The following is a 23,891-nucleotide window of genomic DNA, read 5'->3' as shown; positions in this document are numbered from 1 at the left end:
CTTGCCTTTCTGATTTGAGTGCCTATCCAAATATATCTGATGTGATTGAATATTAGCTTCAGTGAGTTTCAGTTACCAACCTGTTTACTCTCTGTATATAGAAAAAAACTTTCCTTCCAAATTCCTTCCTTTCACCTTCAATAGTCAATAGTCAAGTTTATTTGTCACATACACATAAATGTGCAGTGAAATGAAAGATTACCGACAGTCCAACAATAAGAGCAATAAAAATAAGCAATAACACACACAATCATACACCAACACCAAACAAAAAGAAACATCCATCCCAGTGAGTCTCCTCCAGTCACCTCCTCACTGTGATGGAAGGCCAGAATGTCTTTTCTCTTCCCCTGCCGTCTTCTCCCGCGGTCAGGCTGTTGAATTTGCCACGTTCCAGGCCGCGCCGAACGTTGAAAGGTCCGCAGCGGGCCGACCCAAGCCCCGCGATTCGGGGCGGGCGAAGACGCTGCCGCTGCACGTCGGGGCGGTCGGGGCTCCCAACATTGAAACCCTCGCCGGGCAGAGAAAACCTTATGTCTTGTTTTCCATATCCCTACCACGCAAAAAAGATTCTGACTTGGTTCTATCGACCTTCTTATAATTCTAATACACCTCTCCTAGCACCCACCTACTTTCTATCTCCTCAGCTTCCTTTCCTCAATGGAAAACAAATCTAGCCCAAATCTGGCCAGACTGCAGGCGCTACTGAGGAGGGGTTAAACTCGATTGGCAGGGGGACAGGATCAAAGGAAGTAGTGAGGCAGGTGAGAGGCTGAAAGTCGATACGGAAGTCAAGATGGCATATTCAGGACAGTCAGGAACACTGCAAGGAGAAAGGAAAGACAGTTGGATTAAATTGCATTTTTTTCAATTGAATTTGTCCAGTGTGTTCAAGAAAGATATGTAAAGGGTCCTACTAGGGATAAGGCAAAGCTAGACCTAAACCTAGGAAATTGTGTAGGATAAGTGTCTGAAGAGTCCTGTGGGTGAGCATTTTGCGACCACAGGTTTCTATTATTGTTATGGATAAGAACAGGGAATTCAAGACGGTTCAGCGGAAAAGCTAACCTTGATGTAATTAGTCAGGAACTTGCAAAGGTTGATTGAAATATGTTGATTGCAGGCAAATGGAGGTCAAGAAAGTGGGTTGCTTTTAAAAGTGCGATAGTGTGAATTCCTGTTAAAGTGAAGGGCAAGGAGTAAGAAACCTTGCATGACGAGATAAATTGAGGCTCTGGTCAGGAAAAGGAAGGAGGGATGTTTAAAGTATAAGCAGCTGTGATCAAGTGCATCGCGCGGCCAGAAGGCTTCCCGATGGGCCGCGGCTGTGGACTGGGAACACGGCCGGAGGCCTTTATAGAGGCATTGCTGTCTCGATCCCTCTCAAATCACTGCATAGAAGCCAGGGTCGGGGCCTCACGGGTTGAAGCCCGGGTTGGGCGAAGCGGCCGATGGAGCTCGCGGCTGGGATCCGGGTCAGGCGAAGCGGCCAATGGAGCCCGTGGCTGGGGTCCGGGTCGGCACCACGGAGGCGTGAAGCGGGGCGTCGGAAGCGATAAGGCCTCGGCGGCAGCAGCGGTGAGGTCTCACGATGATGGGACCTCGGCGGTGGTGAAGCCTCGTAGCGGCGGTGATGCCTCGTGGGTCGATCCGCGGTCGACGGTCGATGAGAGCGTGGAGGACCACTGTGAGGGGGGAGGGGAAGAACAATGGAGGACCCTGCATGGGGGGACCATCGAGAGGAGGGAGGGGAAGAACAATGGAGGACCCAGCATGGGGGGACTGCCGTGAAGGAGGTGGGGGATGAACAATGGACAATTGGGATCCGGCGTGGGGGAACTGTTGGAGGGGAGGGGGGGGGGGGGGAGATAGGTGACTAAAAGGGGAGCCAGCGTGCTTTGTAACTTTGTCATAGGTGGCTGCTATTTGTATACATTGTGCATGCAAGCAATGAATCTCACTGTGCCTGGTCCTATTCCTATTCCTATTCCTTCCTATCCTTGGTAGAGTATATGGAATTTTGGAGCACACATAAGAAGGAAATCAGGATGGAAAAGAGTGAGAATGAGATAGATAAGATTACCCCAAGAATTCCCCAAATACAGTCTAAGCAGTGTTTTATAAATTTGCACCATAACAACCCAACTTTTATATTTTACCTCCAAAAGGAAGCATTCATGTATGCCTTCTTCACCACCCATATTTCAGGGATCTATGTTCAAACCCAAGGCCCCTCTTCATCAACATTTCTTAGTGCCCTATCTTTTACTAAGAATGTCCTCTCCCTATTTGATTTCCTAAAATGCATCGGTTTTTATTTGTTGGATTAAATTACATTTGCCAATGCCCTCCCCCAACTTTCCATCTGATCTATATATCCTATTGTAACCTTAGACATCCGTTTTCACTATCCACAATACCCCCAACTTCTGTGTCATCTGCATGCTTACTCACCATACCACCTACATTCACATCCAAGTCATAAAACACGACCAAAAGTCCTGTGGTAAACCACAAGTCTCAACATCGCATACTTACACCATTTCCTTATACCTCCCATCTCCAAGCCAATTTTAAATCCAATTAGTTAGCTTATTTGGAGCCCATGTGCCTTAACCTTTTGCATGAGCGGACCCTGCAAAATCTCATCAAATGCCTTTCAGTCTATCCAGACAGTGTCTGTTATCCTGCCTTCATCAATCTTATTTTGCAGGCACTTTGCTTTCCTTTTTGCACATGGCTTTGCATGTATCACTGGTGATGTCAGTGATTTTTTTATTCTATACAATGGAACTAATTGTTAAACCGCTTCAGAGGGTAAATGAGAATCAACTAGTGTGACCTCAGACAGGAGTGACATGTTAACCAGAGCAAGTCATCATAAAAGGACTCCTTCTCCAGAAGACTTTTGGGAGCTGTTTGGTTGGCTTGATGATAATATGACATGGTCAATTTTACTAATACTACTAACTATTTTCCATTTTCAATTTTTAAGTTGTGTTGAAATCGGAAGTGGTATTTGAACTCGTCTTCCAATGAATTCTCAGTCCAGGTCATTAGATGATTTGTTCAATAACTTTACTAATGTATCATTGTAATCAGTCTGAAGAAGGGTCTCGACCCGAAACATCACCCAGAGATGCTGCCTGTCCGTTGAGTTACTCCAGCATTTTGTGTCTACCTTTGATTTAAACTAGCATCTGCAGTTCTTTCCTACATATCATTGTAATCCATCTGGGGTATAATTCCCAGATGATGAGTTATTCTGGTTTTTATATTGCAGGTTACAGTCCCAGGAAACACACACAATACGGTCCTCAAGAGCTTGCATCCCGATACACCTTATGATGTTACAGTGGTTCCTGTGTTTAGAGAAGGTTCTGGAGCTCCGAGGTCCAGCACTGGAAGAACATGTGAGTTCTCAGTGAGATGCCAGCCCCAAAATCAGATAACTTGCTACTTTAATCTCCTGGTGACTAATTCTTATGCCCTTTGCATTCTTGAAATGTGGTTGTTACTGCATGGCTGGTAGTTAATATGTCACCTGGTTCATTTTCAAAAGGGTGTGTGAGATTTTTCTACTTGTGTTTCTGTAGCCCTTATGGTGAAATGACTCCCATGGAGGTCCAGTGCTATTCATAGAAACATAGAAGATAGGTGCAGGAGGAGGCCATTCGGCCCTTCGAGCCAGCACCGTCATTCAATATGATCATGGCTGATCATCCAAAATCAGTACCCCATTCTGTTTTTTTGCCCATATCCCTTGATTCCCTTAGCCCTAAGAGTTAAATCTAACTCTCTCTTGAAAACATCCAGTGCCTTCTGTGGCAGAGAATTCTACAGATTCACAACTTTCTGGGTGAAAAGGATTTTCCTCATCTCAGTCCTAAATGGCCTCCCCATTATTCTTAAACTGTGACCCCTGGTTCTGGACGCCCAACATTGGGAACATTTTTCCTGCATCTAACCTGTCCAATCCTCGAAGAATATTCTCCAAAGGCAGTGGAGCATTCTGGATAACATTCCATAGTAACTAATAGCTAACAGGTGGTTGAGGCCACAGTGATCATATTTTCCCTGCCATTGCTTTGTCTTCCAACCCAAAGCATTAATCAACTCTGAACAAAGCTGGTGCATTCACAAGGTTGTGGTGAGATGGAGTGCGGGATACTGGGTTGGTTACATACATCTGTTGCTCTGAGATGCCTTCTCTATTATGATAATGTAATGGAATCTTTTCTTGTGTGTCTGTTCAGTAATTCGTGGAGCACCTAGGAATGTTCAAGTCTTCAACCCGTCACCAAACTCTCTGAATGTCCATTGGACCAGTGCTCCAGGCCCTGTGCAGCAGTACAGGGTGGTCTATGCACCCCTGACTGGGACCCAACCCTCTCAATCTGTAAGTCATTGTGGTGAGCACTGCACCACTCTTAATGCACCATTTACTAATGATTATTTTACACCTTTTCATAACTCTCTGAGTACCAATAATTAGAAACAAAGCAATAATGTCCATTGATTTTTTTCCCCCCTCTGTTATTCAAGCTTGGGGAAATGCAATGGATGCGGTCTAGCTTCAAGCAGTTAATTCTCTGATGTAATATGGTAATTGTGGTTTGGTAGGACCACTCCATTTCATAGTTGTGAATGTGCTGATATGGAGGTGTTTTTTGTTGATCAGATGGTGGTGCCAGGAAACGCCAACAATGTCCTTTTGGAGCGCCTGCAGCCAGATACTCCGTATTCTGTCAACGTGGTGGCTTTGTATGCGGATGGGGAAGGTGGTCAGCTCGCCGACACAGGCAGGACATGTAGGTTGAACACCTGTTTTAGTTGCTCTGTGTACATGTATGAATATGTTAGCATACGGCCATGATTCTGTACATCTTAATTTAAAAATACACCATGGACACAGGCCCTTCGGCCCACCGAGTCCACACCAACCATTGATCACACATTCACACTAGTTCTGTGTTATTCCGCTTATGTGTCCACTCCCTGGGGCAATTTACTGAGGCCAATTAACCTTCAAACCTGCACGCACCTCTTTAGGATGTGGGAGTAAACCGGAGCACATGGAGGAAGCCCATGTGGCCACAGGGAGAATATTCAAACGTCTCACATTCAGCACCTGTGGTCAGAATTGAACCCAGGTCTCTGGCGCTGCGAGGCAGTAGCTCAGCCAGCTGCACCACTGTGCCATCCTGTTTGTATGTATCCATTGCTTTCTAAGTATAATTATTAGGAATGACTAAACTCGCAGGCAATTTTGTTTTGTGAGAAGATTGAAGCAGATTTTAGATATATTCAAATTTACATACTTACCGATAAGAACCCACCATCTCTGCTTCCCTCACCCCCCGCAGCCTGCACTCCTATTCAATGCGATTGTGGCTGATTTAATTGTAATTTCAACTCCACATAATTATTCGCCTCCATTTGACTCATATTCATGAAACCTGAAGAGAAAAAAAATACAATCATTGGTCAATGAATTGCCACCTGATGAAAATAGCATCATCCTGTTCAATGGTCAGTCATTATTACACAAAGGCAATATTGAAGAAATGATGACCTTGAACTTTAACCTCATTAGCACTCTTGGGGGTGGGAAATAGGTTTCTGTTGGACATGAACCTTGATATTGGCATTTCCACGAATGATTGATCACGCTGAGATTTATTGGGGGCAGGTTCAATACCTGCAGTGTTTATTTAGAACACATGCACTCATATAAAAGTTAGCCCAACATGTGCTTCTGGTTGAAAAACAAAGGCAACCCAGCCTGATTCTATTTTCCTGCCCTGAGTCTTCTGGCACCGTAATATGAAACGTTTCTCCAATGAGTTAAGAGAGGAGACACAAGAGACAGTAGACTCTCTGGAATCTTGAACAAAAAAAATTCAAAGTGCTTGAAGAACCCAACGGGTCAGGCAGCATTTGTGCAGGAAAATGAACAAACGACATCTTGGGTTGGGACTCATCAGCTGAGTTCTTCCAGCACAGTTAAGGATCATCCCAGCAAAGAGCCTTTTGTGTAATAGCAGCATGCTCAGCAGGCAAGTCAGCAACTGTGAAGGGTCTTTGACCTTTAACGTTAACTCTGTGTTTCTTTCCACAGATACCGCATTTTCCGTTTTTAATTCAAATTCCCTACATTGTATGTTTTTTTATATTTTGTGCAATAATAACTGACCATTGAACAGGATGAAGACAGTTTTCCTGAAGTGATAATTCATTGACCCAAGAGTATAAATTACATCAGTACGAAACCTAAACCCTTCCCAATCACCCCTGTAAATAAATTGATTTCTTAAACTGGGTTGTTCGGATACCTGCAAGTACATTTCAAATGTGGTGAAGATCCCTCCTCTCCCATTCTTTCTGGCAGTGAATTATAGATCCAGCACTTCTGTTTCGGTGGAAATATTCTCCTCATATCCCCATAAATATTTTATGTCTTTTTTGCCCCGCTTAAAAGGACAGTCGGCAAGTATGAAGAAACAAATATTACAGAGTGATCTAATGTAAAATAATTATCCTCGTGTTATAATGCAGGGACATTTTGCTGTGCAATATGTTACTTGGGTCTTTACTACATGACTTGAAAATGTTTACATACTTAAGAGTACTGTGAGAATGTGGAACTCACAATGCTGGGGTTAGATGAGGCAAACAGTGCAGACGAACTGAGATACAGCTGATAAAGAAATGAGGAAGAGCGAAATAAAAGATTGTGCTAATAGGTTAAATAAAGGAAGATGGGAGGAGGTTTGAATGGAACAGAAATATAAGTATGGGCCAATTAGACACAATGGACTGTCTCTACATTGTATTTTCTACGTAGCTGGCTCTGTGTGAGTATCCACACTTTTTCACTTGACATTTTTCCCCTGTAGTAACTCGTAGTGGGCCAAGAAACATGAGGGTATATGATGAAACCACCAACAGCTTGGCCGTGAGCTGGGACCATGCAGAGGGACCAGTTAAACAGTATAGGATAACATATGCTCCAACCGTTGGAGACCCAATTGAGGAGTTTGTAAGTAGATTTTGCAATCTGTCTTATAGATTTGATTGTACATAAAAATTCTATTGTTTGAAATTATGTCTCTCCACCTCCCTCCTTCACACCGGTTCTCTCCTTTAGTCTGACCTGATTTACCATTGTTTTTTTCAAACAACATTTATTTTGTTCCAGACCTTTGTTCCTGCTAGAAGAAACAATGTGATTCTGCAACCACTCACGCATGATACCCCCTACAGAATTAATGTTGTGGCCATGTATGAGGATGGAGATGGAGGGCAGTTGACTGGAGATGGGAGGACAGGTAATCATCTTTTATTCATTGGTGTACTTTATTTTCTTAATCATCTGGTCATGACAAAATAATAACCAATCTTTCTCAGCTGTCAAATACATAAAAATAAATGCTACTCGTATTTGGCCTTGTGCCCAATTGTTTGAGTCCCGAACATCATGTAGAAATGACAGTATAACTCAGCACTGCAATGTAAACGTCAGTTTACAAAGTGTGACAAAGCTATAACCTATGGCCATTCTTCACAAGTATTGCATTATAATGTATCTGATTCACATTGATGGACTGAAAGTCGTAATCTCAGGATAGCCCAAAATACTAACTAAAATACACTATATTTTGAAGAAATATATTATATTTCCATTATAATGTAAAAAAAACATGGCATGCTCCAAATCGATAAGTAGTTTGCTGGTGATAATCAGCTCATTTGGCTTGATATTGATCGAGTTATAAGCATTGGGACTATATTGCCAAAGATAACACTTCTGCTGTTTACAAACTGTCCTGTGGGATCCCTTTATATCACCTGAAAGAGACCGACAGCACCTTTGCTTAGCCTACCCTTTAAAGAAAGTAATTTGGTCAGTGCATCACACCCTTCACACTACATGAGGGATGCATCCTGAACTACAAAGTAAATTTGTTGAAATGGGACTTCAGCCCACAACATTCTGCCTCAGATGCAAATGACCCAAAGCAGATAACTCAGGACTTGATCACAGCACCAACATGACTATATTTAATTGTAGGTCATTTTTTAGTGTATATCTGCCATGCCGACACACTCCTTGGCCCCCCTACTCAAAAGCATTGTCTGCCATTTGGAGACCCCTCACGATGCTGACACACTCCCAGACATTGTTACAAGTAAGCAGTTTGCCTCAAGGGTCCAATGAAAATACTGGCATTCGATCTGCAACCCCCCCCCTCATAAATAATGGCACACTGCCATGCGTATGCTGAAACACTGTGATGGTTCATTCCTAACAAAGCTTCAAAATCACTTACTTGAAGCCACAGATGCTGTTAGCTACTCCATGAGGAAACCATGTATTACATATCCAACATACCACACCAGAAGCAATGTGCTGGTAATTCAAACAGAAACAAAAAGCATAGAAATCTGATAGAGGGTTAGAAATACAATAACACAGGGAAACATTTGATATACAATGTTGGAGATCTACATCTTTTTCTCTCTTTAGTTCTACTCGAGGTTCACTGTAATTCATTGCTTTTATGGCTCAACCATGAAAAGAAAAGAAAATAGCACATAGGTTTTACTATTAATTTATTTTTATTGGGATACACATGTGTTTAATCATGGTATAAATGACCACTTGACAGATCAGTTCTTTGAAAGAACTATTGAATTAGTTCCACACACTGCTCTTTCCTCATCACTTGCAAATGTTGTTTATCCAAGTACTTATCAAATTTCTTTTGAAAGTCTCTTTCAAGCAGTGTATTCCAGACCATCATAATTCTCTGCGTAAAAGATTTCCTCTACAGTATTAAGCATTGTGACTTCTTCCACCACAGGAGGGGACATAAAACCCCTGTCAATAGACAATAGGTGCAGGAGGAGGCCATTCGGCCCTTCGAGCCAGCACTGCCATTCAATGTGATCATGGCTGATCATTCTCAATCAGTACCCCATTCCTGCCTTCTCCCCATACCCCCTGACTCCGCTGTCCTTAAGAGCTCTATCTAGCTCTCTCTTGAATGCATTCAGAGAATTGGCCTCCACTGCCTTCTGAGGCAGAGAATTCCACAGATTCTCAACTCTCTGACTGAAAAAGTTTTTCCTCATCTCAGTTCTAAATGGCATACCCCTTATTCTTAAACTGGCCCCTTGTTCTGGACTCCCCCAACATTGGGAACATGTTTCCTGCCTCTAACGTGTCCAACCCCTTAATAATCTTATACGTTTCGATAAGATCTCCTCTCATCCTTCTAAATTCCAGTCTTTCAACATATGACAGTCCCGCCATTCCGGGAATTAACCTAGTAAACCTACGCTGCACGCCCTCAATAGCAAAAATATCCTTCTTCAAATTTGGAGACCAAAACTGCACACAGTACTCCAGGTGCAGTCTCACTAGGGCCCTGTGCAACTGCAGAAGGACCTCTTTGCTCCCACTTTGGCAATTTTTTTCGGTGACTACAGGTGACTAGGCTGTCGCCACACGATCGCTGGGGTGTCACCTGTATGGTCGTGAGTAGTCTCCAAAGAGTCGTAGCGTTTTTCTGGTCGCCGCTGGATTTTGAAATGTTAAACAAATTTTGGCAACTGTTGGTTTGACGCCAATGATCGTACCTTGACGTCTCCTGACGTAGGTGCTGTTGTCGGTTGTCGCCAGGTGATGTAGGTTGTCGCCGGTGCTGACTTTGTTGAATTCCATTAGCGACTACCTATGTCAACCGGCGACAGGTACCGGCGTCAAAACTGGAGGCCAAAATGACGTGAATTCTCTTCAGTTGTCGCCGACAGGGTCGTAGCTTGTCCTAGTTCGACGCGGGTAGACGTAGGTTGACTTCGGTTGTCGTAGGCTGCTGCCTGTGTGGTTGTAGGTTGTCGTAGGTGCGGTCGTAGGAGGACGTCCTAAGTCGCGACGATTGGGTCGCCGGTTGTCGGTAGCTTTCCATAGCTTGACGTCGACTAGGTGGTAGGTTGTTGTAGCTTGTCGTAGACATTGTCGTGGGGGGGGGGGTCCAGTTGCCGTTTATTCGGTGAAATGCTACGACTATTGCAGTCACCGGCAGTCGCCTAAAAAAATGCTTAAGTGGGTCAGGCTCGCAATGCCTATGCCAGAACCTTGAAAAGACTCTCCAAATGATGTCCCAAACCTATCTTCTTTCATTATAGCCCTGCAAATGGACATTTTTGAGTTCATGGTCAATTGCTTATGGAAGATACAAAGCTTTATCAGACAGCATATGCCAAATCATTACAACATTGTGCATGAATCACATTTTTCCTAATTATATCCAGAATTCAAATCTCACCATGGCATATTCAGAAATTCACTTCAGTTTAAATAGAAAGCTGGGTTCAGTGAACATGACAATAAAGCTGTCAGATTAAAGGTGCAAATTTCAGTTCTGCTCTTTGGAAAATAAATGTTCTGCCCTTACCTAATTTGGACATATACCCAGATCTTGGAGCCATATAACTGACTCTTAATTGCCCTCCTAAGCAACCTAGAGGCTTTTTCCACAAATGAATAGAATACAAACCGATGGCTTTGCTTGACCATCAGCATCATTTACTCCACGATTGCTCAGCAATTATTTGATTCTTGTTGATTGATTTTGCTTAGTTCTATCCGAATCTCATTAATTGGACGTTACATTTAGGCTCCCCTTTGGTGAAGCACCTTTTCATTGCACTACCTTTGCACAGCAGGTCATACCTTGAAAAATGGATTGAGCAAAGGTGACAAAGGTGATTGATCGGCAGTGCATGTTGTCTACATGGACTTTAACAGGGTCTTTTTTTGGTAGGCTGATCCAGTAGATTAGGATGCATTGGATCCATGGTGACTTGGTAGTTTGAATTCAGTATTGGTTAGTAATTTGAATGCAGTATTGGCTTAACAATAGAAGACAATTAATAGTGGTGGAAGGGTATTATTCTGGCTGGAGGTCTGTGACCAGTGATATTGCACAGGGGTCAATGCTGCAACCTCTGTAATTTATGATATAGATAAGTAACTTGGCCGAAAATGTAGATGGGTTGCTTAGTAAGTGGACTTACGTGCAGTGCAGAAGGCTGCCAAAATATTGGTGAACATATGTACAGTGCAGAAGGCTGTTAAAGGATATACGTGGCAGGATATAGATCATTTACAGATATAGGAAGAGAAACAGCAGATGGAGTTTAATTTGGGCAAGTGTGAGGTGTTGCATTTTATGATGTCAAATGTAAGGGAAAAGTATACAGTTAATATCAAGAGCCTTAACAACATTGATTGCAAAGGGATTTCAGGGTTCAAGTTCATTGCTCCCAAACACAAGTAGGGAGAGTGGTATTGGTATTAGTTAATTATTGTCATGAGTACCGAGATACAGTAAAAAGCTTTGTTTGCATGCTATCCAATCAAAATCATACTATACACATGTACAATCAAGGCACACGCAAGTACAAAGAGAAAAATATCAGAGTGCAGAATATAGTGTTATTGCATAATGACATTACAGTTACAGAGAAAGTGCAGATAAATAAAAAGTGCATGTTCTATAATGAGGAAGGTGGGAAGAATGGAACTACACCCTAGTCTTTGTCTGATAACAGCAGTAAAGAAGTGGGAAATAATCTGGTGGTATGTGCTTTCAAGCATGTATTCTATTGGGTTAGGTCACATTTGGAATATCGTGTGCAGTTCCGATTGCGCCATTACAGGAAGGATGTGGAGGCCTACTGCAGGTTGAGTGTTTGCAGTAAATGGTTGAGTTGATCACAACTGGTCTTTGGCTTTGGGAGGGGGAGCAATATTTTTTATGATCTGCTTACGTTGTGAAGACATACAGTAAAATTTATTTTGCATTGCTTCATTATGCAAGGCTTTTTATACCAGGAGAAAATTGGAGCTAGTTCTTTCCCGGGTTCCTCTGGTAGCTCTGTTATGTCTCCTGTCCTCATGGGGTACAAGATCTATTTCCTAACAGGAACCCATATCTCTTTCAACCAACCCCTTAATAATCTTATATGTTTCAATAAGATCTCATCTCATCCTACTAAATTCTAGTGTATACAAGCCTAGTTGCTCCAGCCCATCGAGTTCATGCCAAGCATCAACTACTAATCCTGCATAAGTCCTATTTTCTTCTCCTCACATTCCCATCAATGTCCCACTTCCCCCACACTTTACCACTCACCTACACAATAGAAGCTTTTTTACACTGACGAATCAACTGACTTCCTGCACGTCTTTGAGGTGTGGAAGGGAACCAGTACCACTACAGGGAGAATATACTACCCTAGAGATCTGAATTAAACCTGGACTGCTGGAGCTGTGAGGCAGCTACTCTATCATTTGCACCAATGAGCCACCCATTGCTGCTCAACAAAATGCTGGCAGTTGCATTCAGTTGAGTGTGGCCCCATCAAGAAGTGTGGAGATCTCTTTTTGATGCATCTTTACCCTGACATAAGTCGAATTTGAACAATTTTGTGAATTTTAATTGGTGAGCTGATTTGTTGTAATGCTAAAAACAACAATGTTTTTGTGCATTAAAAATAGGTGAAATCCAGTTTCCAGGTTTGTCAGTTTTTAATGTTATTTTGTCTCGATATTTTTGTTTTTTTGTGTATTTGATGATAAAGCTGTTCAACACAAGACTAATAAGTCAGACATCAGACCAACAGGGGAAAGTTCCCTACCACTTAAAAAGTCGGAGTTCCATTCACTAATATACTTTATTTGTGCTTCTCAGTGGGCTTGCTGGAACCTCGCAATCTTCGAGTTTCTGATGAGTGGTACACACGATTCCGTGTAACTTGGGAACCTACTCCATCACCAGTCCTTGGATACAAACTTGTTTACCAGCCTACAGGTAGGTAAACGCAGGCTTCTATGTTGCATGTACCACAAATTCCTGGTTTATTGCTTTTTAATATATTTTTGCTTCACTCCTGTACCTTCCCCGTGGCGAACACAACTTTGCCCACTCTTTCCACCTCTAGATTTCTTGCAGAGAGTCCAATAACAGAAATGTAATTTTACTTAACATACTTAAAGCAGTAAAAAAAATGCAATATGCTTCACAGGTGCAACAGAATATTAAGACACAAGATTGGTTGTTTGTAGGTTGTACCTTGGAAGTTAAAGAGAAAGAGAAGTTTACAAAATCCACGTATTAGACCTTGGCAGATGTAGAAATGACTACAATTGGGAGTACCACACATTTCTGTAACCATTCCTTAAGTGTTGTTAATACTAAAACATAACAAAGTCCTTAGATTGAGCCAGGGAGGGCTTGGTTCTCATGTTGTGGTTTCTTGTGGATGTGGTGAGCTGCTTGGTTGTCCTGACTCTGGAGGTATTCGTCGCTTGGATAAAGTTTGGACAAAGTGTTATTAGCCTGGAAATACATCTGGGCTGTACATCATTCAAGTAATAACAAATGGTGTCATAATTGCTGGATGTTGCTGGATTAATTAAGGGGAAGTAAATAGATGTTATATTTTAATGAGTACAATGTCCAATAAAATAGGGCAAACATGCTAATTCCACCCACAAACAAGTTGTAAATAATTTGACATCCGGCTGCAGATGGGCTTAGAAGGAAAATACTAATGCAAGAGATTGTGCTGAGACCAAATCTGGGAGGGTCATTGGAACCTCTTGCCCAGGGTTTTGGGGAACAAAATGAAAGTGATGTTCAATAACCATCAACGAACTACTCCTGAAGTACATGTATCCCCAAGTGGAAAGTGGGGAATCACTTGAAATAGCCTTTAGATCTTTCACACCCTTCAGTGAAACACTCAAGCATTTGTTTCAGACAGCATTACAGTTGTTAACATAAAATGAGAGCCAGACATGCACAAGAAAAATATTGCTATGAACATTTGGCAATCAAAGTGCAACTGTGACATCCAATATCATTCTCTGTTATCACTTACCCCTACCCCTCTTGTGTTGGCCTATCCACTCCATCACTAATGCATACCTTTGTCTTGAAGTTTGCCTATTTAAACTGGCCATGATACCAATGCAGGCGAAGTTCATGGGAAAATGTTAATAACGCCTAAGACTTGATGCCCAGGACTTGAACCAATTTGACAGTCAAGGCTTTGGGTCCAATTTGAAGCTGAACAAGTCTTCCTGGAAATATGCCCTAAATAATTTCCAACCGTCTGAGGTTTTAAGACAGATTTTCAGTAAATGGGAACTGTTGTCTGCGGTTTTCTTTCAACCAAACTAGAACCAAGACTAAATAAACTAAATTGTGTTCTCTTTTCCCTTCATACTGAAGTCAATGTCTGTTCACAGTGCCCAGTGGGACAAGAATAAAAGTCAAATAAGCTCAAAATGGAATTTAACACATGCAATGATTGATTCTTTCAGGCACCAACGAGAGAATGGAAGTATTTGTGGGAGACGTGATATCATACACACCGCAAAACCTGAAGCCTGGTACACCATATGATGTCGAGGTCTATGCTACCTATGAATCAGGAACCAGTGAAGCTTTGACAGGCCAAGGCACTACCTGTGAGTTGAAATGAGCAATGTTTTACTGAAACAAGAAATGGGTCTTTTGATTTTTTCCTTTAGATTTATGCATACATTCAGTGTCCACTTCTTACCATGTACAAACAATGAAATTCTCTGCCGTTGAAGGATGGGAGATGGCAGTTTCTTTGCATGCATCGCTAGTAGAAGGCGTATTAATAGAATCGCCAACCTGGGTCTTATGTACCTTGGGAGTCACCTTGCAAAATTGAAAGGGACTTAAATCACAGGTGTGGTTTTGTATCATTGGCAAAAAATAATTAATTAATCATGCATGGAGGCATTTTCATTTGTACAAATTGAAATGGATTAAAGTTCTTGCAGGAAGTGGTAGGATGGCAGAAGAACTTCTCTGTCTTAAATCCCTTGGCCTTGTGTTGAATTTGTGTTGAGAAGTAAGGTTATGCCAAACTTGCTCTTTGGTTCCTTCATTTCCAATAGTGATACAGACTTTATATGAAAATAGATGAGGCATAGATAGAATAGATGGTCAGAATCTTTTTTCCGATGTAGTTGTATCAAAAATAAGAGGGCATGGTTGTAACATGAGGAAGCTTTAAAGGGGATCCAAGAAGAAAGTATTTTACTCAGAGAGTGGTTGATATCTGGAGCATGCTGCCAGGTAAATTGGAATTGGATGCAATCACTACATTTATACAGGCACTTGAATAGACATGGTATGGGAGGATACGGACCTAACCCAGGCACTAAGATCAGTGTACATGTAGAAAAAGACATAATTGTATGTACATAATCGGCCCGTTTCTGTGCTGTACCAGTCCGTGACCATTTACTCACATCCAAAAAATGAATGGGAAAGCAACATCAGATGGATGGTGGATTGAGTTTGGCAGTGATATTCTCTCTACCAACCCACGGTAAAGGGACACTCATTATTGGAGTTCACAACAGGAGCAAGTTACAAGTGATATCAGCAATTGTAAGATGGGTTAGTGAAGGACTAACAATGCAAAATAATCTTTATGCTCCCTGAATGTGGTGATACTGCCTAAACCAATATTTATTTCTCATCTTATTTGGCAGCCAAATGTGAGAAATATTGCTTGGGGTATCTTTACAAAAAAATCCATTCCTTATTTCTCCTCCGTAAAGAAATGCTGAGATTATTCTGCAGTAACCTGGTTTCGGCTTCCTTGTGCTCCTTGGGTAACTCACATATTCCATTTGCAGATTGAAATTTTATTTTGCTGGTTTCTTATGGGATAAGATTAAAAGCTGTCTAAATTCAGCAGAAACACTGGCCAATGTTAAATTTCCATCCCTGTAATCGATCTGCCTCCAGTCCCCACAGAAACGTGTAAAGTTTTATCTCTCAGGTTTTTGTTCTATCCAACACAGAACGCAGGCCAATTTTGAGGTCATCTGGTGAAAAGCTTACTCTGGAATGTAGGTGAAAGGTTTAAACCCTCCTTATATAATTGTCTTACACATAGTACGTTCACAAGTCTTGCATATAGCTCTATATCGTTAAACTTCAGATGTGAAAGAAATGTCACTACCAGTAAACGTGAGCCAGCAAATGTCATCTAGATGCCACCCCAGGTCATTCTCACATGACACTCTCCTGATGTCACCCTTTGGAAGTCACGCATCAAACAGTTAGATTTAGCTCGTAGGGCTAAAGGAATCACGGGATATGAGGGAAAAAGCAGGAACGAGGTACTGATTTTAGATGATCAGCCATGATCATATTGAATACAGACTTAAAGGGTGGCTTAAAGGGCCGAATGGTCTACTCCTGCACCTATTTTCCTATGTTTCTATGGTTCCATGTAACAAAGAGGGATTTCAAAACTGAGATAGACAATAGACAATAGGTGCAGGAGTAGGCCATTCGAGCCCTTCGAGATGTGAGGTAGAACAGCACAGCACAGTAACAGGCTCTTCAGCCGACAATGTCTGTGTTGTACATGATGCCAGTTTGAATTGCATATCCAATTGCACATGGCCTACATGCCTCCATTTATTGCCCTGTCATGTGACTGCCTAGATGCCTTTTAAATCCTGTCCAATCTGAGCAGTTGTTTACTAGACCAGACTATGAAGACACTGATGACAGGAGGAGCCAATTTTATTGCTATTCACAGTGTGAACAAGATACTAATTTATTGCAAAATATTCAGTTGACCAATCAATGGTGCAAGCTCTTTGGGAATGTGGTGCAAGCAAATATAGTTTGCTCAGTTCAATGCAAACGAGGTAGGTGTGGCATGCTCGGGTAGAATAGTTAACATTAGGCTTATGGTTTTCAAAGCACTCTTCATTGGGGATTTCCTGTGCCTCATGGCTTGGTTTGTGGCATCCTAATTGATAAATATTGATTGTGTTGATTAGCCAACAACTTTATCGGTGTTGTGCCATGTAATCTCCAGGACAGTGGAAGGTAAACTGAATGTATCTTCACCTTTTCTTCTCCAACCGTTGCCAATTACCAAATATTCAGGAAGACGTTAACACATATCTTCACATGCTTTGTAACATATCAGATGTATTTGGTTTGGTCTTGAAAGGAATTAAAATCTTTTTTTTCATCTTTCTCTCCACTACTAGTGTACCTGAATGTGACAGGAATAAACACCTACGACATAGACTGGGACAGCTTCTGCATCCAGTGGAAGCCTCACAGGGAAGCAACCTCCTACAGATTAAAGCTGAACCCAGTTGATGGTAATAATAAAGAAGCATTAAAGTTATCTTAATTTTAACAAACTACTGTTTTAAAATATAGATTACCTTCCTGTTTATAGCCTAATTCCTACTATGTCTCATTCCTTTGAAAGCTGAATGCTTTCTAACCTACCTTGCTTACAGTCTCAGCGACAAATTGAATGTCCTATTTTTGAATTGCTCTATTCAGAAGCATGGAATCACAGAAAGGTTACAGCACAGAAGGAGGCCATTCAGCCCCTTAACTGTGCTGACTCTGCAAGAGCAATCCACTCCTTTCATAACCCAACACAAAGCCCAGCCTACTGGTTTTCCTACATTTACTTATTCATTTCTTCCTTGTCACTGCAAATGAATATGACTTCTATTATCAGGCCACAGCAGATTCTACCGTCATTGTGAAAAACAGTTTTCCCTCTGATTTTGGTTATTTTAAAGTCACCTACTTTATTGTTCTCAGGTTTCTTCATATTTCTGCATTTACACTTTCTAGTCGTTGTTCTACCTAATTGAATCATAACTCAAAACTCTGTTTAAGTCCAATTACAATTTAATGTGCTTCCAAGTTTATTATTCGGCACAGTATTTCAAGACGTTTCTTAATTTTAAGTGCATCTACTGGATCTCCTGACAATGTTTTTGTTCCATGGAGAAAATCCTAGCTTCTGCAGTCTATTCACTGAAATAAAAACTCTCATTTCTGGAATGATTCTAGTAATCCCCTTCTACACCCTCGGTGAAGCCTTCATGTCCCTTCTAAAATGTGGAACCCCACCCCTGGAAATATTCCTGCTGTGGCTAAATCAGTCTTTCACAAAGATTCATTGTACTTTGTTACGGTTCATCATTATTTCCTTGCTCTGGTGGTCTTTGAACCTTGTGGCAAAGCTCAGGATTCTAAATACTTATTTGACCACATTCTCAACCTGCACTGCTGCTTTCAATGATATACACAAATCTACCTGTGGATCACTTGGCTCCGAAGCACTTTTTTGGAAATGTCTTTTAGTTTATACTGCCTTTCTTCAAATCCTCACGCTTTTTCTTTGTTACGTATAACTCATCTGCCAGATGTCCAAACATCCCACCATTCCAGTTGAATCCCATTGAAGTCCATTACTATCCTTACTATGCTTCCAAGTTTCTTACGCCACATCCAAGTCCAAGTCATTAATATTTATTACAGAAAACAGTGGTTCTGATATTGGCCTCTGGGGAAATCCACTGTGCATTTCCTTCCTATCTGAAAAATAACTCTTTGGATTCTTTCTTGTCACTTCGCCAGCTCTTTATCCAGCCCGATTATTCATTGCTTCAAGATAGAAAAACTGAAAAAACTCAGCGGGTCAGACAGCATCTCTGGATTAAAGGAATAGGGGACGTTTCGGGTCAAGACCCTTCTTCATACGGGTGTCAAGACTATTAAATGATATTTTATTAAATTCCTTTGAAAGTATAGATATACCCATTACTTAGGGCCTTCCTCCATTTTTCTGTAACCTCTTACATACTGCAAGATTTTTGCTGTTCTGCAAATTCTGCTTTTGTTATATCGCCTACTTCCTCTGCCTTATTCATTAACACACATAAAGGAGATAATTGGCCCCAATGAACCTCCCCTGGGTCCTTCAGAGCAATCTTGCAGTCCTACATTCCCTCTTATTTCACATGGCCTTCTTTGATTTTTTGTTTATGCCATCTATCTATGAAAAGTGATAATCTACAGTGGCTAATCAATCCACCCACTTTGGAAGAAGGAGCTCAACCTGAAACATCACCCATTCCTTCTCACCAGAGATGCTGCCTGTCCCACTGAGTTACTCCAGCATTCTGTGTCTACCACCCACTTTGGAATTTGGAAAAAAATCAGAGCACACAGGGGAAATCCACAAAGTCACATGGAGAACATGTAAACTCAATACAGAGAGCAGGCTAGGTCAGGATCGAACCCATCACACTAAAACTGCCACAGTAACTCCTGCAGCAGAAATGGCCATGCCTTCAGTTGTGTGATGTGATATGATAAAGTGACAGTTAATTTTATTTTAGTTTCATCAGTTAGCTAGCAAAATGTTATGTTTTGTCAATGACTCAACACAACTGGAAATAATTAATAAAACATTCCAAGGCCAGGAATAAAAGAGAGAAGCTCAGATGGTGCAGTGGATTAAGCACTGGTACCATTTTTCATTCCCATGGGCTGTGGTTTGACTCCAATCCAGTTGAAACCCTTCTTTGCCCATATATGACAAATACTTACTTGGTGAAGTCCCACGGCAGCTTGGATGCCTGTGGATCTGGAATCTCTCCATCAGAGGAGCTACTTTCACAAGAGAAAAGTATATTAAGAGATACCAAAATAATAATCAAATCATAGATTTGCTTATTTTTAACTGCCTCTCTCTAAATAGTATCTCAACCAACTCATAGGGTAGTTACTGTTGACTGTTCCAAGTCCAATTACCATATATGGACAATGAATAAACATAAAAATTCTACACTAGAAAGATGTTGGAACAAACACTCAGAGGAATTATACGAAATTTGGAGGCTATGACTCACATAAGCGGATATAGTGTGGAAGCAGAGACAATTAATCATTGCCTGAATAACTCAGCTTTGTTCCTGTGACTAACAGATTCAAATCAAAATTAATTATTGTCCAGTGACGAGCTATAAACACATGAACCTGTCACCAATGTTATTAAAGCTCAGTCTACTCATGTGAATTTGTAGGAACTGAGTCGAAGTTTATTAAATCAAATTGGTAAATAAAAGAAAAGGAACAAATGATTTTGGTACTGGTTGAGAAATTTGATTGGATATAAATGATCACATGAGGGTAAGCACACCATGGATTGTTTGGTCAAATGATCTGTTTCCATCTGTTTCTAACAGACGTTTACAGGCCCATGGGAGAAGGCTGGAGTAGGACAATTTGAAGATATCTTTCCAAGAGCCAGAACAAACATGGGGCCAAATAAATTTCTTCTGTGCTGTACAATTCAATGTGAAACCTGACAGGAAGACTTAGTTTGGTCCCTATGCTAGTTAAGATATTGACATCAGTTATGGATTAACATTAAATAGATAATTCCATAAATATCAGAGTTTTTAAAGCTGCATCATGAGTTGTTGACTCTTATACTCAATGACTCAACCTTTGAAGACAAGCATACAATATGCCCTCTTTGCCACTCTACTTGTGTTGCTATGGACTTGGACCCCAAGATTCCTCTGTACATCAATGCCATTGAGAGTATTAACTGCATACCATACCCTTACATTTGACCTCCCAAAATACAACACCTCGCACTTGCTCAGATTAAACTTCATCTGCTATTTTTCTATCTATATCCCACTGTGTCCTGTGCAACTTAATCTTCAGGATCATTCTAGCATAGAGGTCCTTATCAAATGCCTTAATGAAATCTGTGTAAACACCATCCATTGCCCTACCCTCATTGATCACCTTTATCACCTCCTCAAAAAATTTGATTGCTAGTAAAATGTAACATGCCACAACCAAAGCCATCCTGACTGCTCTTAATGATCCCATTCTCTTCCAAATATGAGTAAATCTCAAATGACTTCCCTGCCAATAATATGAGGCCTATAAATTTCACTGGCCTATAAATTTCTGGATTATTTCTACTTCCCTTCTTAAACACAGGAACAACATTGACTACTCTCCAGTTGTCAAACTTCATATGTCAGTCTCTCCGTCATTTCTGTAAAGCTCTAATTGTGACCTTTTGATCATACAGAAATTTAAGTGCTCCACGAGTGAAAACTCTGTCTTTTGCTACCAAAGCCCATGTTTACAGAATTATCTCCCTGATAATGTTCCCATGACAAGCCTTGGGCCATTTACTCTGTTAAAGATGCTTTAAAAGTTGTAGAGCCTGTTTTCTCATCAAAAAGGCATAACTTTTAATCCAGTGCTCCACCAGTACTGCACTGGAATACAAAATCATAAGCTCAGGTCTGAAAGTAGAAAACGTCATAAGGTCATGTGAAAGGAGCAGAATTAGGCCATTAGAATCAAGTCTGCTCTGCCATTCAATCATGGCTGATATACATCTCCCTCCTAATCCCATTCTCCTGCCTTCTCCCCATAACCCCTGACACCTGTACTAATCAATAATCTATCTATCTCTGCCATAAAAATATCCACTGATATGTTTAGCTATAAGCTATAATAGCTATAATCAAAAGCCTCCAAAGTAATTTGGCATTATCAAAAGGTTGTTGCACAGGCACGCATAATTAAAATGTTCATTAATTTAGATTGAATGCTGATGCATGATGCAATTGATGGAGCTGTTATCTTTCCATATTTACTACTTGCCCACATTAACTTTAAACATTTGCACAGTGCTATCCAAATATGAGAGTGCAGAGCTGATTGAAACTTCAAAGAATATTGTGGAAATTGCCATTAGACCTGTATCATAGTTGCAGAAATACTTGGAACAGATCTATGGTCGTAGTGCTTGAATGGCAATTTTTCCTCTCACAACGACAGACTAATTTCTGTGCCCATTTCTTTCCTTGCTATTTACAGGACAGTGATCCTACAAAATAGCCATCATGCCATAACCAGTCACTGCAAAATGAGTTAATTTATTTAAAGATATTGTGGTTATTTCAAGATTGGAAAAGTAGACAAATATGCTTTTACTGTAATTGTGTTTATTCAAAACCATGGGATATTTAATATCCATATTCGAAATTGGTGATGACATTGAGAAAGACGAAACCTTTTAGAAATGCTGGCACGAAAAGGCAATTCAATTTAAATGTGTAAACCTTTATTATTTTGATGTGGCTTTGGATGGTTTGCAGCTATGATGTTGTTTCCAGATGGTCTCAATTCACAACAAAACCTGCGGGATATAAAAAAAGGAAGATAAATTGCACTGAAAGCTATAATCATTTAGCCTTCATTAGCATAATCTTTTAACATTTGCCAACTAATTTGTTAACCAATATAAAAGAAAGAAGTTAATGGTATCTGAAAGGAACTTTTAGTTTTAGCTTCAGTTTGAAACAAGAAATGCACGTACATACATACATATATTTATGCACACACATCTGCATATTCATACGTATGGATATATATACATAGGAACACAGACATGCAGGTTAATCAAATACATACCTCCCCACATGTACTTAAAATTACACTGAATTTATAACAAACAAACATTCAGAAATGAGTCATGTTGACACAACACTTCAGATTCTGGAACCCTGAGCAAAAAACAAACTGTTGGAGGAACTCACTGGTTCAGGCAGCTTTGCGGAGGGAAATAGACAGACAATGCTTCGTGTTAGAATCCTTCTTCAAGACTTGAAGAAAGATCCGAACCCAAAACGTCATCTGCCCACTTCCCTCCACAGATGCTGGCAGACCTGCTGAGTTCCTTCAGTGGTTTGCTTTTTGCCCATTATTATAGGCCAGTTATTCAAACACATGGAGGCATGAGAGATTGCCCATGATTAGTTATTCATCTACTTGTTTCTTGTGTATCCAGTTCTTTGATCCAGACCCTTGGATTCATCATCTATTTTTCTCATGGTGCCAAATATAACAAAGAATTTGGGAGTATTTATTTACTATGAGTAAGTTAATACTATGAACAAACAGGAAATTAGGAAAAAATCCACTCTAAATACAATTTCACTTTGTTTTAAATATATCTGGCTCGTGTAGAGTAGCTGATTTGAATAGACAATAGACAATAGGTATAGGAGGAGGACATTCGGCCCTTCGAGCCAGCACCGCCATTCAATGTGATCATGGCTGATCATTCTCAATCAGTACCCCGTTCCTGCCTTCTCCCGATACCCCCTGACCCCACTATCCTTAAGAGCTCTATCTAGCTCTCTCCTGAATGCATTCAGAGAATTGGCCTCCACTGCCTTCTGAGGCAGAGAATTCCACAGATTCACAACTCTCTGACTGAAAAAGTTTTTCCTCATCTCAGTTCTAAACGGCCTACCCCTTATTCTTAAACTGTGGCCCCTTGTTCTGGACTCCCCCAACATTGGGAACATGTTTCCTGCCTCTAACGTGTCCAACCCCTTAATAATCTTATACGTTTCGATAAGATCTCCTCTCATCCTTCTAAATTCCAGTGTATACAAGCCTAGTCACTCCAATCTTTCAACATATGACAGTCCCGCCATTCCGGGAATTAACCTAGTAAACCTATGCTGCACGCCCTCAATAGCAAGAATATTTTTCCTCAAATTTGGAGACCAAAACTGCACACAGTACTCCAGGTGCGGTCTCACTAGGGCCCTGTACAACTGCAGAAGGACCTCTTTGCTCCTATACTCAACTCCTCTTGTTATGAAGGCCAACATTCCATTGGCTTTCTTCACTGCCTGCTGTACCTGCATGCTTCCTTTCAGTGACTGATGCACTAGGACACCCAGATCTCGTTGTACTAACGTTTCCTAACTTGACACCATTCAGATAATACTCTGCCTTCCTATTCTTACCACCAAAGTGGATAACCTCACACTTATCCACATTAAACTGCATCTGCCATGCATCCGCCCACTCACCCAACCTGTCCAAGTCACCCTGCAACCTCATAGCATCTTCCTCACAGTTCACACT

General features: G+C 41.0%; 1 protein-coding gene and 1 long non-coding RNA gene across 2 annotated transcripts in view; one reads left to right on the top strand and one right to left on the bottom strand.

Moving 5' to 3' along the window:
• The window catches only part of col12a1a (collagen, type XII, alpha 1a), a 241,698-nt gene that overhangs the window by 136,669 nt on the left and 81,138 nt on the right, over positions 1-23,891 (top strand). Inside the window, exons 33-40 of the mRNA XM_078405469.1 lie at positions 3,284-3,413; positions 4,257-4,399; positions 4,682-4,811; positions 6,900-7,042; positions 7,202-7,331; positions 12,765-12,884; positions 14,402-14,548; positions 17,141-17,257. Coding sequence (XP_078261595.1) covers positions 3,284-3,413; positions 4,257-4,399; positions 4,682-4,811; positions 6,900-7,042; positions 7,202-7,331; positions 12,765-12,884; positions 14,402-14,548; positions 17,141-17,257 — 1,060 coding nt within the window. The remainder of the gene's footprint in view (positions 1-3,283; positions 3,414-4,256; positions 4,400-4,681; positions 4,812-6,899; positions 7,043-7,201; positions 7,332-12,764; positions 12,885-14,401; positions 14,549-17,140; positions 17,258-23,891) is intronic.
• LOC144596733 (uncharacterized) lies at positions 215-22,149 on the bottom strand. The gene is made up of 4 exons (XR_013547649.1): positions 22,070-22,149; positions 19,518-19,577; positions 5,326-5,459; positions 215-823 (listed from the first exon to the last, which is right to left on the bottom strand). It is a non-coding gene; the product is annotated as an uncharacterized LOC144596733 (long non-coding RNA).

Source organism: Rhinoraja longicauda, chromosome 9 (assembly GCF_053455715.1).
Source record: "Rhinoraja longicauda isolate Sanriku21f chromosome 9, sRhiLon1.1, whole genome shotgun sequence".
Classification (NCBI taxonomy): domain Eukaryota; kingdom Metazoa; phylum Chordata; class Chondrichthyes; order Rajiformes; family Arhynchobatidae; genus Rhinoraja; species Rhinoraja longicauda.
This window is presented reverse-complemented; position numbering and strand designations above follow the sequence as displayed.